Source organism: Crocuta crocuta, unplaced genomic scaffold, assembly GCF_008692635.1.
Source record: "Crocuta crocuta isolate KB4526 unplaced genomic scaffold, BGI_CrCroc_1.0 scaffold139, whole genome shotgun sequence".
NCBI classification, from domain to species: domain Eukaryota; kingdom Metazoa; phylum Chordata; class Mammalia; order Carnivora; family Hyaenidae; genus Crocuta; species Crocuta crocuta.
This window is the reverse complement of record NW_027533258.1, coordinates 9,222,942-9,237,613: the sequence shown is the minus strand read 5'-3', so window position 1 is coordinate 9,237,613 and position 14,672 is coordinate 9,222,942. Positions and strand designations below refer to the sequence as shown.

At 50.8% G+C, this 14,672-nt stretch overlaps 1 protein-coding gene across 4 annotated transcripts in view; it reads right to left on the bottom strand.

Moving 5' to 3' along the window:
- The window catches only part of MYH10 (myosin heavy chain 10), a 121,568-nt gene that overhangs the window by 43,588 nt on the left and 63,308 nt on the right, over window positions 1-14,672 (bottom strand). For 2 of the 4 annotated variants that reach the window (XM_077746906.1, XM_077746907.1), the window contains 9 exons: window positions 14,535-14,633; window positions 12,009-12,152; window positions 11,677-11,772; window positions 10,346-10,464; window positions 9,589-9,741; window positions 6,267-6,440; window positions 4,574-4,747; window positions 4,230-4,344; window positions 24-86 (listed from right to left, as the gene is read on the bottom strand). In XM_077746906.1, the coding sequence (XP_077603032.1) occupies window positions 24-86; window positions 4,230-4,344; window positions 4,574-4,747; window positions 6,267-6,440; window positions 9,589-9,741; window positions 10,346-10,464; window positions 11,677-11,772; window positions 12,009-12,152; window positions 14,535-14,633 (1,137 nt within the window). The remainder of the gene's footprint in view (window positions 1-23; window positions 87-4,229; window positions 4,345-4,573; window positions 4,748-6,266; window positions 6,441-9,588; window positions 9,742-10,345; window positions 10,465-11,676; window positions 11,773-12,008; window positions 12,153-14,534; window positions 14,634-14,672) is intronic. The other 2 variants (XM_077746908.1, XM_077746909.1) reach the window with 1 other exon arrangement.

Here is a 14,672-nt window from a genome sequence, read left to right as displayed (position 1 = left end):
ACCTACAGGCTTTATACATTCACCTGGTGGTTCATGAAGACCAGAAACACTGTCATAGAAAGAAGCTCTCTGAATATTCTGAATCTCTAAAGCAGAGAAACAGCAAAAAACAGGAGGACAGAAGAGCAGATACACAAATACTTCAGTTAGTGAGAGAGACATTGGACATCACAAGTCAACTTTGAAATCGGGCTATGACACAGCCCCTATGACATTACTGCCCAGGGAATTTGCACCTCTGGACAAAGTTCGTTCCTAAATCATCTTCCAAACATCCCCACTCCCAAGGGTCCGCATCAGATCACCTCAGCGTTACGTGATTATGTAAACGCAAGAGGACATTTAAGAGAAATGAGGGACTACTGGAATCGTTCATAAAATTATGCTGCAATTCGCAGATCGGGACAAGACTGCGTAACTTCGAGCAACTCTGCTAAGCGTACACGTTAAGTGGCTCTTACTGTCAAAGATCCACACTGCTGTGTAATTTGACTTCCAATCAAGAGTTTGGAAACATAATTGGCTTCAAAAACAAATTAGCAACAAGTATTACTAAGGAAAACAAAATTCAAGTTCTGTTGCAGCAAAACTTTCAGTTAAAAGAACTTCAAATCATAAGGTGATAACTTCTTGATCATACCCATTTACTCATGAAAATCCCCCAGGAAGCACATTTACATGAAAATGCAATTGTTAGCTTTTTAAATTTCGGGATATAAGCCCCAAGGAGTGGGAAGAAGTCCCGTGCAGCTGGTGCAGAAACCCAAAACATCTTTTAGCAAAAAGTAGGGCACTAGGAATCTCTAGGGCAGGGCTGCCATCAGAAATCTTATTGCTCCTGGTTTGGCCTTGAGTGAACTCCATAAAATCCTAAAAGTCTGTTTTAACCAAAATATCCTATATCCTAGGGATTGTGCCTTCACAGGCAAACTAGATTCATACATCCTGCTTTGGTGGTCGGCTGGTCATTGTTTGCTTTTGCATTAATGTGGCTACAAAAAGGAAAAACAAGGGCTTGTTTTTTCCAGGTCTATTTTCTTTTCCTACAAAAAAGCTCCCCTTATCCCAGGAGACCCCTACCTCCAGAGTGAGCAGTGGTGAACTTTCCGCCCTAGAACCCTCATCAAACGCTGTGTCTGCGGCTGACTTTTTATATGAAACACGCAAGCCTCAGGACGGTACAGACACGGTTCCACCGTCCTGCCTGACTTTCACCCTGAAGATCGGCTCCCCTTCGCCACCGACAGAGAGCGACCTCTGCGATCCTGTCACTCAGATTAAAGTACGAAACTGTCCACCTAAGCCAATGCACAATGGGACTTATGCTAAGAGCAGCACGATCAGGACACCAAACACGTGGGGGTGATTCCAGGGCAGATGCCGGCGCGGCCAAATCCCGCATGGGGCAGATCTGATCTTTCTGGGAGCTCCGAGCCATGGGCCAAGCACAGGTCGAGGGGGCTCGAGCCGGAGCCAAAGGGCCTGAGAGGCTGCTATCGTTTCTGGAATTAAATACCCTAACTTCTCCACGGACACAAGAGAGCACAGAGAGGCAGGAAGGACCCTCCAGACACGGTCCTACCCATTGGACACATCAGCTGGGCTACGGAACACGCCTGCCCGCCTGCAGCCCGGGCCAGACCTCACCCTCCTAACACAGCTGGCCCACCACCGCCAGAGGCTGCATATCTGGGGATGGCGAGGCGCAGAGCTGAGGGAGGAGGATGGACGGAGGAAGCCCAGGAAGGAAGCTGGGAGCCAAGACAGAGGCTCACCCGTCCTATTATCGCATCTGTGTGTCCGGAGTCTCCGACGAGACTCTAAGCTCTGGGGGCAGGGACACGTCCCTCTTCGTCCCCACATGGACCTCACAGATGACCATGGTAAGCACGTGGTGGGGTAGAGTCCTGTAGGGATGGGTCAGGTGTTTCCCACAACATCATTTCTGGTTACGAAATTAAATAACGGGGCACCTGGGTGGCTCAGAATGTTGAGCATTCAACTCTTGGTTTTGGCTCAGGTCATGATGCCAGGGTCGTGGGATCGAGCTCCGCACTGGGCTCTGCGCTGACGGTGGAGCCTGCTTGGAACGCTCTCTCCCCACCCCTCCCCCACTCATTCTCTGTCTCTCAAAGAATAATAGCAAAAAGACAAAATTAAAAAATAAGAAAGTCAAGGGGGACCTGGGAGGCTCAGTTGGTTAAGCATCCAACTTCGGCTCAGGCCATGATCTTCTCCTGGTTCGTGGGCTTGAGCCCTGTGTCAGGCTCTGTGCTGAAGGCTTAGAGCCTAGAGCGGTTTCGGATTCTGTGTATCCTCTCTCTCTCCCCCTCCCAAAAATAAATAAATATTGAAAATTTTTAAGTAAAAAAATTTGTAAGTTAAATAAATGAAACAGAATAAATGAATAAAAACCAAAAATGGTTCACAATATCAGAACCAGTACGTGAGCCCAGGACCTCATTTCTATCGTACAGTCATCGTTCCCTCAACACTTCTCTCCTCACTCAAAATGAAGGGAAAATCAGTTTTTGAGGCTTCAGTGGTAGAAATGCTGGTTTCCTCTGTTCTCTTCTCCTCACACTCAGCTCCCCGCCCGCAGGGTCCTTCACCCCAACCCACCCACAGACCACTGCCCGTTTTCCTCTCCACCTTGGCGCCGTCACCCCCCACGCCGTCGCCTCCGCGCTGTCGCCCCCCACGCCGTCGCCTCCGGCTCACAAAACTATGGAAGCCATTTCTCCAATGGAGTCAAGTCCACCTGAGACTGGAGGTCGGGCTTCTCTGTGCCTCTCGCAGCTGTGACCCTCGCCTCACACCAGCTTTCACGACTCGACACGCTGTCCCCCTCTGAGGACAAGGACAACTCCTCCTCCGTGACAATCCGTCTCAGCACCGCCCCCCCCACCTCAGTACACAACGCGGCCAGAGGCTCCTTCCCTACCATCCCCGTGGCGTCCGTCACAGCTCTGCTCTGGGCGTGTCTGTCTCGTTTCCCGCGGCCGGAGCCCTTCCGGGGGCGTCAGGGGGGCAGAGGGTCAGCTCCCGAGCCGCAGTGCCCGGTTCGTTCTCCCCTGACTCCCCTCGTCTCTCTGGGATGCGTGCCTCGCATGTCTCCCCCCGAGTCCCAGCCTTCCCGGGCCCCGTGACAACCCGAGCTTGGAGGGGTCTGTCCGCTCCGGCGTCTCACGTCCTGCGCTACCGTCTCCCGCGACAGGGCCGGGGACCCCTCATCCGCTGGGTGCGGCCTCGTCCGCGCCAGCGCCTCTCTTCTCAGACCTGGAGCAGCCGCCCCGACAGGCCAGGCCGCTGCGCTAACGGGAGACTCGCAGCCACGGGCACAAAGACCACCTAACCTTCCCCCAAGCCCCTCCTCCCATCCGGGGCCCCGTGTGCGCGGCCCTCCCGCTCACCCCAGCTGCTGGACGCCATCGCTCCTCAGCGGAGCGCCCGGCCTTCCTCCTCACGCGCGCCGGGTTCCTTCGGCCTCAACACCCTGCACCCCTTCTCGTCTGCTCCCTGGGTTTCTTCCTCTCTACCTCTGAGAAGGCGGCTGGATGCCAAGGTCTGGAGATGCTCCAGAAAAAGGGGCGGGGGTGAGCGGGGCTCCTCAGGGTGAAGGGCCTGGGGCCGAGCGAAGACTGGGGTACAGCCGGGATGAACGCAGCGGCGAGAGCAAACCCTGGGGGCCGCCGCCTCCCCTGCGCACAGGCACGCAGACTTTTCGTTTCCCTGCAACTACCAGCACCTTCTAGCCTACGACGAAACACCTGAGGCTCGTGTAGACACAAGACCTGGGCGGGCTGACGGGAACAAAGACAACTGCTCTTCATGCAGGCCGTTCAAACTGTTCTCCAGCCGCTGCGCGTGTTGGGGCTGCAGCTCGGCGGACCTGTACGCGACTCGGAGCGACCTATGGGGCCTCTCTGGTTTTGCGTCCCTGGTACCCCTGGATGGGGACCAAACTGGGCCCTGGGCAGCCTGAGGCACGTGTGCAGTTCTTTCCGGCTCTAGGCCTAGAATGTTCCACACTTCCCACGGCATCTGACCAGGAAGGCAGATGTCCTGTGTCCCATGGTAAACTCCAGTGTAGCGGCAGCCCTGCTCTAGGGAAAGCGAGTTTTAAAGGAAAATGCACGGACACGGTTCTACATAAAAGAACCGTCTACAAGTCACCAATGGAAAAGTTTCCGGACATGCGCAAACTGCGGGCGGAAGCACGTTCTTACCGTCCTTCCAGAGCTCGGCCACGAACCTGTCCGAGGACTGGTGCAGGAGGGTGGCCACGTTGTCGTTCAGGGGGTCCATGTTCTTCATCAGCCACTCGTCTGCCTTGTAGTCCACCTGGCCGTGGCCGCGAGGCGGGACGCGGACACACACACAAAACAAGAAACATTTTCAGCCTCAACCCAGAATGTTCTCGGGACAATCTGAAAGGTGGGCTGTCTCGAGGGCCACGCAGGGGTGACGCGCACGGCGCTTAGGGTCTGCGAACGTTTATCCGCACGTCTGTCACCACCGTCATCAGATGCAGCAAAATCTCAAGCTGCCTCCAGGGTCACGCAGCCCATACCTTCCCCGCGTAATGGATGATGCAGAAGTCTGCTTTGTCCTTCAGTTGCCGGGGCTTCTGGAACTTGGAGTGAGAGCCTTGCTCTTGAACCAGTTTTTCGACAAAGGTCTTATCCGTGGCCTTCGGGAACCAGCACTCTTCATCCAGAAGGGCCAGCACACCGGGGGGGTTGGCCTGGGAACGAGAATGGACAAGTTCACCGTCGCTCACTTTCAGCACCAGGACGCCCCTCTGCACGTGACAGGTTGCTTTTCAGGATGAGGGACTTTCCTGAAGATCTATGGGAACCAAACTACTAGGATGAAACTCAAACACATCTGACTTTGGCTCAGGTCATGATCTCATGGTTCGTAGGTTCGAGCCCTGTGTCGGGCTCTGTGCTGACAGCTCAGAGCCTGGAGCCTGCTTTGGATTCTACGTCTCCCTACTCTATCTGCCCCTCCACCACTCACATTCTGTCTCTCTCTCTCTCTTTCTCAAAAATAAACATTAAAATATTTTTTAAAAAGTGATAGAAGTTAAAGCATAAAGGAAACAGAGAAAGGCGGTGGCCAGACGGAGTGCCAGCAGGTAGAAGCCGGGAGAACCTGCAAAGGGCCCTGACTCCATAGCTCACTAGTTTACAGCTCTTCTACCTAAAAGAGCCCAGAGGGTTCCGAGCAGCTAAAGAACACTGGAATCAGAGGCAGCCAGGATCAGGCAATCTTCCAGAAGCAAAGGTCCAGAGCAGTGGGCAGCTGAACGTACCCCACTCACTTGACAGCTCTGAAGTTCCACGTTAACACTAATGAGGACACATCCATCTCTCTACCCTAGTTTCTTACACTTTAATCCCTTTCAGTGAACACACTGCTAAATTCTGAAATGGGATCCAAAATGTAATTTAATCTTTTCTAAATGGCTCAGAGGCAGAATGATTATGAACATCCACGATTATGGCTCTTCTTGATTTTTGCTACTTCATCCCTCAACGTCAAGTTCTGTGTTATCGCTGCTCCTTTAGGTTGGGGAGTTCTGAAGAGCTGGCAGTCTAGGGGGCAGCTTTCTGACTGCCGGGAAAACACAGAACACACAGCCGAGTCACGGATGACTGTTAGAGATTGTAAGCGAAGGGGTTACACGCGGTCCTGGGTATTTCTGCGGAACCCTAACCCAGAAGATCTCTAACGCTTGCTAAGGCTGCTGTAAAAACACATCTGCCCCCAGCCCCCCAACCTGAAGTTTAAATCAGGAAAAACACTTCCCGAATAAGCACATCTTTGTGCTCACAAGGATAAGCTTTAGTTCTGCGAACGAGGAGGCTACGTGCTGTGTTTTGCTCCCGGCCAACCCGGCGGCCCCGTGTGGGGGAGGGGGGGAGGGCGCCGCAGAGGGCAGTCTGCGAGCAGCAGGCTCACACACGCGAGGGCCGAGGAAGGGCCTTCCCTGGCTGCTTACTTACTTTTTACATAGGTATTTCATCAAAGCATCACTTTTCTACAACATTTACGTTAGAAAATTATCTTAAAGCTAATTAAGCCGGGGGCACCTGGCTGGCTCACTCGGTGGAGGGCGCGACTCGTGATCTCAGGGTCGTGAGTTCGAGCCCCAGGCTGGGCATGGAGGCTACTCAAGTAAGACCCCTTAGGTGGGCTAAGTGCCCCCTGGGACGATGGCATGGGGACGGCGCAGCGAGGCCGGAACGTGCCCTTACGGGTCTCTCGATGAGGTCGATGCAGGGCTGCAGGTCGAGGCCGAAGTCGATGAAGCTCCACTCGATGCCCTCGCGCTGGTACTCCTCCTGCTCCAGGATGAACATCGTGTGGTTGAAGAGCTGCTGCAGCTTCTCGTTGGTGTAGTTGATGCACAGCTGTTCGAACGAGTTCAGCTGCTCGAGGCGGGCGACATGTACAGAACATGGGGGGGGAGGGGGAGAGAACAGGACCGTGAATCGTCTGCGACCGACACGCCCCATGCAAAGTTCTCGGGGACCAGCTATCGCACGGGTTCTCTGTGAGGAGGGGACCCGAGCCGGGGGGACCCTCCTGAAACGCGCAGAGCAGAGAACACTAAACTCTGTGCGCTAAGTACATGATTTAACGTTCAACAACTCTGTTCCCGCTGCTCAATGGTTAACGAACAGAAGCAAAGGAGTAACCACGAAAGGAAAAGGATGAAAACAAGGAGGCTGGAAAGGTCAGTGGCCACGGGGGCCGAGCGTCCAGAAGCCTTGAGGGGTGGAGGCGGCGGACAGGCTCCTGCTCCCACTCTTCTCTTCAGACACGGGCTCCGGAGCAACTTGAGCAAAGTCCTCTTAGCTTCGGGGGCGGTGGAGGAGGCCCCAGCCAGGCCTGACGAGGGTGCCCGGGGAGCGAGAGGCACCAGGCCAGCTGTCACCCATCCTCTCCTTGTAACAAGTGTCTGCCCTCTGCCGGTGCCAACGCGTGGTGACGGAGGGGACCCTGCTCCTCGTGGCGAGCATGGAGTGCGCAGAGCTGTCCAATCAGCAGCGGCACCCCCGACGGGGACGCCACCTCCCACGTTCATTAGATGCCAGGATGTGAACAGACACTGGTGTTTCCATCTCCGGGAGCTGCGCCTGTCTGCGTCCGATGCTGCCGCTGGGAAGGGCAGGTGGATGGGCGGACGGGTGGAATTTTCAAAAGCAATCACCTTGGGAGCTAGAAGTTCTCGACCTTTTTCTCCTGAGCCTCCAAGCTGTTTGCTAGAAGCATGTGCCCATAAATAACCTCTCATTATGAAAAGTGACCTTCAATTAGGGAAAGTGTAATCCATCTCCAAGGAACAGATTCACAGTCTGAAAAAGCCATTCCAATCCTCCCCCCGCGGGGGTGTTCTACTACTACAGAACGAGGTCACACGGGGAGCGTGGGGCTGTGTTCGCCCGGCCGTGCCCCGTGTTTCCCGGGAACCACACGTCAGTCTTTGCAGGCGGCCTGGTTGTGCGTAGTCACGTTCAGGTAAATGGATTTTGTTCTGCGGTGGGAGGAGGTCTTCCTGCTGTCTGCAGCCTGAGCAACGAGGTGGGATGGCATTTAAAAAAAAAAAAACACCAAACCTGAGTCCCTAACTTGTCTTCCATATTTAAGCTAGCAACTGCGTTTTCATATAATCAGTTCTTAAAACGATAACGTGTGGTAGACAGTTAAAAATGGGCGAAAAGGGGCGCCTGGGTGGCTCAGTCAGTTAAGCATCCGACTTCGGCTCAGGTCATGATCTCACAACTCATGGGTTCAAGCCCCACGTCGGGCTCCGTGCTGACAGCTCGGAGCCTGGAGCCTGCTTCGGATTCTGTGTCTCCCTCTCTCTCTGCCCCTCCCTTGCTCATGCTGTCTCTCTCAGAAATTTAAAAAAACAAAACAAAACAAAGCGGGTGAAGAGCCACAAGAGCCAGAGAAGTCTCACTCACATTACCTCCTTGTTCTGTGCTTGGCCACTGTCGCCTGCTTCTCATGATCCTTCCAAAGAGGGTCTGTGCGCTCCAATGGGTGTGTTACCTTGGTATTTTGTTTTATTTTGTTTGGTTTTGGTTTAATGAGGTCCTGGAGTCTTTCCACGGAAGTATATAAAACCCCCTCCTCCTTCACAATGGGTGCACAGGACTCCAGTGTATGGATATATTGTAACTCCCTGAACCGATCTCCTAACGGCGGACATGTAGGTTTTTCCCGTTCTTTCCCCAGGACAAACAATGCTCACTACCACAATCCTGCATTTTTAGCTTCTCCATTTTTCTACTACAGGTCAAAACCGTACTCCTTGAAGTACAGTTTAGCTTTATATAATGTCTCACTTCTTTTAATATCCTTTTCATTTCTTTTTCAGAATTTTAGGGTCTATTCTTTATTTTCTATTAATTCGGCCTTCAAATTAGTTTTAGAAGAAGGTTGCCTAGCCCCCTGCCCCCGTGCCTTAAAATTCCCGTTGACAGGTTTTGAACGGATGTATTCGATTGAGAAATAACTTGGGGAAGATTTGCTGCTTTTATGAGGTGGAATTTCCCCATCTGAGAAAAAGGTATGTTTTCCTATTTGTTCTTCTGTTTCTCACAGCAGCGCTGGGAGGTTGCCTTCACGTCAACTGTGCCTGTTTCTTCTACAGTTTACTCTTCTGTCTTTCATTCATTTTTGTTGCAGCTGGAATCAATGATCTTCTCTTTCACTGTATCTTCTGATTGCGTAGAGGAAGGTGACAGATTTTTCTTTTTTTTAAATGTGACATGTGCCCAGCCACTTCTCACAGTTTTCCAAGCGTTCCACAAATCAGTACGTACAAGAGCAATCTCTTACAGCGACAGCAGCAGCTCAGTGGCTGAGACTGTGTCTTCCAGTAACAGCTGGATCTGCTCAGGACAGACTCATCATCTCGGGAGTTGTTCATTTCAAAGCTAAGGCAGCTCTATACCCTGTGGGGGCCAGGACAGCACACCGGTCCCAAGGGGTACTTCATTTAGTGTCCATGACTTACCGTGGAGCCCGTCCAACAAAGGAGACATAAAGGTATACGTTTTTAGGAGACTGGAATCGTATCAACGTTTTCACAGACACATGACTACAAACCAGTGATGGACGGATGCAGAGGGCATGGAGGAAACCAGTCAGAACGGTAGCTGAATACACCGAAATCCATCACTGGAGCCTGTGGCTGCATCTTTGGGACACAGAGCACGTTCTCTGTGTGCATCCGCTAACCCTCTCTCTGGTCAGCAAGGCGTAGCCACGCTGGCTTTCTAGCACTTTCTATACCTGACACGTCCTTTCCTGTACAAGACCACTGGCTCATTCCCATCACGCAGGAAAACTCACAGAGGCTGGGGGCCCCTCCTCCTCAGGTATGCTCACCCGTGGCTCCCAAGCACCTGTGACCAGGGCCCCCAACTCCTCCGCACGGCACCCTAGTCTGACCACACCTGCTCTTTGGCCCTTATAGCCCCGGTGTCTGCACTGCACCTGTTACACGGTGAGCCTTCATGTTTCTTAAAAGAATAAGCAGAAGAGCAGGAGAGAAAGACTGACCTCGAATATCTCGAACCCAGCGATGTCCAGGATGCCGATGAAGGAAGCGCCCTGCCGCTTGGTCCTGTCCAGGGCCTTGTTGATGCGATGCACAAGCCAGCGGAAGAGCCGCTCGTAGGTAGCCTTTGCCAGCGCTTCCACTGCAAAATCTGCCTGTAATTGGACAACACAACCTTTTGTTCTGGAAACCACCTCAACGGAGCGTCCTGAGTGGTCATCTGGCGTTTCATGCTCTATAGTGCTCCCAGAACCTAAAATAGCTTTTGCTACTTAATGTAGTCTCGATTTCACACGGCTACAGTTAATGGTACAATTATCTGTTAACTGGAGATGATCTACTCAGGAGAAGGGCGAAGGTGCCCAGGAAAACAAGACTCCCTGTGCCCGTGGGGCTCTGTGCTTAAAGGAGGCTGCCATGGAACGGGCGGAACCGACTCCCAGGTTCTTGGTGCCGGGCCACCCACACAGGGACCCAGGAGCGGCGTGCCCCACGGCTGAGCTGGCTTCCGAAGTTACATGGCTTTGTCCTCCTGGATGATCTACTGACCTGGGGAAAACCTGAGGTCATATTTCAAATTTTAAAAAATCACTTTTAAAATTCTTTTGGAGAAGAGCAAACTGTACAAGAGAAACAACGCACGGCACGAAGAAAAGCCTGTTTAGGAGTTTTCGTGAAGGTCTGTGACCTGCCAACAGGAAGGACTTCTGACGCTGGCTTGTCGTGCAAACAAACGTGCACCAACAATGTTAAACTCACTTGTTCTTTGGTCTGGGCTTTCTGCACGTAGTCTCGGCCGACCTTGATCCGGGGTGTGAGGATGGCCCGAGTGAACTCCATCACGTTCATCCCAAGGAGATGACAGAGTTTCTGTGCAACTAGAGCATAAAACATCTCCTAAGAGCCTGTTCTGCCTCTGAGCCCGTCACAACACATTCGGTAAGAAACCTCCATAAACAAACTGAGTAAGTCTTAAAGAAGGACAAGTTTTAGGTCTTTCTCCTTTCAATCTTTCAAATGAACACCATGCATCCTTAGATAAGAAGGAGCAGGCAGCAGTTACTTATTCTGGGTGGTTCAGCGTTAAGTTACGGAGTCACAGAACCTACGCATGATGCACAAAATGAGAAAAATAGTGTTTACGCTGCTTTAAGTCATCATGTTACCAAGATAACTGGCCGTGCTCGCATAACAATCCCAGTAACATTTAATAGGCAAGAAACCGAAAGGTTTTAAAAATTTTGTGAGGCTATGGGGCGCCTGGGTGGCTTAGTCGGTTGGGCGTCTGACTTTCGCTTAGGTCATGATCTCGCGGTTCGTGGGTTCGAGCCCCGCGCCGGGCTCTGTGCTGACTGCCAGCTCAGAGCCTGGAGCCTGTTTCAGTCTGTGACTCCCTCTCTCTCTGACCCTCCCCTGCTCACGCTGTCTCTCTCTCTCTCTCTCTCTCCTAGAAATAAATAAAACATTAAAAAATTTAAAAAAAAAAAATTTTGTGAGGCTAACAGCGAGCCCTCAAAAAACAGCTCCCTGTTACACTGCTCTCAGCAGCCAGGCCCCTGCCTCCTCACACGCTCACTGGCAACATCACCAGTACAGAAGTTCTGGTGTCTGTTTAAACATTCAGCCACGTTTCTTCATAATGACATCATTAAGCTACCACACACCAGATGACCAGTAAGTTTTCATTTTACCTCTGGTGCTTTTTGACAAAGCCTGGCCCTCTGAAGTATACAGTCTCAGAGAAGGGAGTAAGACAGAAAAACACAGCATGCAAAAAGATGCATTTGGCATTTAAAAAAAAATTTTTTTTAATGTTTTATTTCTAGGGGGGAGAGAGAGAGAGAGAGAGAGAGAGAGAGACAGCGTGAGCAGGGGAGGGTCAGAGAGAGAGGGAGTGACAGACTCTGAAACAGGCTCCAGGCTCTGAGCTGGCAGTCAGCACAGAGCCCGACGCGGGGCTCGAACCCACGGCTGAGCTGGCAACTCGTGCTTGGAGAACACGACGATAAATAGCACGACAGCCACCACCACGACCACGGCACAACAGCAAACCGCGTAAACAGAAATAAAATCAGCATCGGTCAACTCACCTGTGTTTTCTGGCATGGAGGCTTGGTCAGTATTTCGCTCCTTTTTGAAAGAAATATTTCCAAACTGCAGCACTGAAGATACTACCTTAAGCATGGCTTTACGTGGATATAAAGAAAAAATAAATAAAATTATTGCATCTAAACTGTAGCAGAGACGTATTAAATTTATTTTGTGCTAAAAATTAAGCTTTTCAGTAACACAGGTCTCAGGAATCTGTGCAATTACAGGCAGTTTTCACGATTTTCCGTCATTTTCTAGTTTCTGTTATTCACACCCCCCACGTGTGGGTCTTATTTCAGTGAGTGGCAGAAACGAGGGAAACCCCACGTACAAAGAATCTCCTCGTGGGAGAAGCCCATTATGTGCATCGCTTCCATGGTTTCCTGGAAGTTATCTTTGTCTTGCTGTCCCGGAATGGGAATGTAGCCGTTGGAGAGAAATCTGTAGTTATTAAATCCTTCGAGGAGCAAATCGGCTAGGAGAAAGCATAACAGATACAGTTTAATAAATACCCATTGACAGACAAAGCACGCCCACTTTGACACTGGGCTGGGCTGATCACGGGAGATGTGGCCCACACCCGCCATGCCACCATACACTTCTTCCTGTCATGCTTTTTCTTCCTTCATAGATTCATATTAAAAACATGCAGTTTTCCATCATACCAGTGAGGGAAAAAGAGAGTATAAACTGCAAGCACTGCAATTGCAGTTTTTCGGGACAGGGGCTCCTAGAATATTTGAAACCGGGAGCCCAGGGCACCTGGGTGGCTCAGTCAGTTGAGCGCCTGACTTCAGAACAGGTCATGACCTCACAGTTCGTGAGTTCGAGCCCTGTATGAGGCTCTGCACTGTCAGCGTGGAGCCTGCTTTAGGATCCTGTCTCCCTCTTTCTCAAAAAAAAAACAAACATTGAAAAAAAAAAAAAAAGAAATAGGTGAGAAACGATGCACATTTTCCAGATAACTAAGCCTTACTGTTTTCACATTTAAATATTTTAGCCCATATCTTGAGGGAAAGTTTTTAAACCCTACAGTCTATAATTTTATCTTAGCAAAGCAGTTTACAGCAAATGTTATGGACTACACGAACCCAGATGTAGAAGATACAGAATGTGGACCAGGCAAGTCCTGAGCCCGGCCAGTGCCCGGAAACCCGGTATCTGAGCCAGTTTGTTAGGTGTAAACGTGCCTTTCAGAGTGACGTGCAACACGTATTTATGATGGAACATCATACAACAGCCGCCCCCATCGGGGCCCGGAGTTAGAGCTTAACACAACCTTTCGCCAAGGTGTGAAGACCAGACGGGTGTTTCTCAGGAGGGGCCAGAACAGCTGGGCTGCTTGTCCCCACAATGGATGTGACCATGTGCTCTCCTGTCGAGCAACCCTGTCCCTGATTCTTACCTCCCTCACATGTAACCTCTACTGGGCAGTGACTCCTCTCTTTTCCTCTCTCTTCCTTTGAACACGTTGATCTTATTTTTTTGGTTCATTACGACCGCAGGGTTACTGCAGGTCTGAAGAGGGTTCTCTTCTTCAGCATTACGGACCCTACTGTCTTGAAGGTTTAGTTTCTCAGCGCAATTACTCTCTTTGCTGCAGGTTTTTTTCCCCTTGCGGGTCCTTTCTCTCACTTCTGGGCTCACGGCTTCTGCAGACGTCTGCAGGGGCAAAGGCCTACAGCCCACGTGACAAAGCTGGGAGGACGCAGGTGTCTGCTGTCGCCTCTGGAGAACACGGCCACACAGGAGCAATGGATTTTCAGTGCTAATTTCAGAGGAGACCAGGAAGCTGCCTGTCCTCCCTTCTCCCTCAGATACCTCTGACCCGGAACTTTCCCCCAGCCAGTCTGAAGCTTCCAGTCCTTAGGATTCATGATGGAATAAATAAATAAAAGTCCACTATATGCTCCATGTAGTACTAGTGGAAGCATAACCTATATATTCAGTTATAAACCTGGCAATGAAAACATTTACTCAATTTTATGAACTTATTCTTTCTTACTTTTTACATTCATCAACGTTAAAACCGAACTTGTATAAAAATGCATGTCGTCTAATTTAAAACTTCTTCATTTTTAATTTTTTTTAAAGTTTACTTTATTTGTTTTGAGAGTGTGTGCAGGCATGTATGAGCCAGGGAGGGGCAGAGCGAGCGCGACAGAATCCCAAGCAAGCTCTGTGCCGTCCGCTCAGAGCCTGACACAGGGGGCTTCGTGCTGCAAACTGCGATCACGGCCTGAGCTGAAATCAGGAGTTGGCAGCTCAACAAGCTGAGCCACCCAGGTGCCCGATTTAAAAGTTTTTTTTAAACAAAAGAAATAAATGTACAGAAGGTAATGTAACACCGTCCACAGAACTGCTGCTTAAAAACTATTTATCCCACGGCACGAAGTTTGGCTTCAGTTTCATCCTGGTGTGTGCGAAACTACAGTCGAACCCTGGAAGACATGTGGGAGCCGCACGGGCCCAGGTACACGCGGGGTCTCGTCAGTACAGGTCATTTCTGGAAACCTATTCTCTCTGCCTCATGATTTTCTTCGCGTGTCCTCCTCTAGTTCGCTGTATCATAAGAACGCAATATATACAGGCTACGCAACCTACAGAGTCTGCGGGACAGACTGGTCATCAGTGAGGGTCCCAGGCCGCGGTAGGCGGTCAGCGGTGCAGTTCTGGGAGAGTCACAAGTCACAGGCAGAGTGCTGACTGTGTGCGGCTTGTGCCTCTAGCCCCCATTTTGTTCGAGGGTCAACTGTGCTGTTTCCCCAAAACGTTCTCGTTTAAAAAAAAAAAAAAAAAGTAATATCAAAAACATAGCCAAATAAATACAAAATGGTAGGAAACTTTGTGAACTTACACTTCAGGTGTTCTCCTGCTCCGGATAACAACTGGTAAAAGATATGAAAAGTACGCTCATCTTTTGCTTGACGGACAGCACGAGATTTTTCCAGAAGGTCTTAACGAAGACGGTTAAGGATCGAATTGAAAAGGTGGC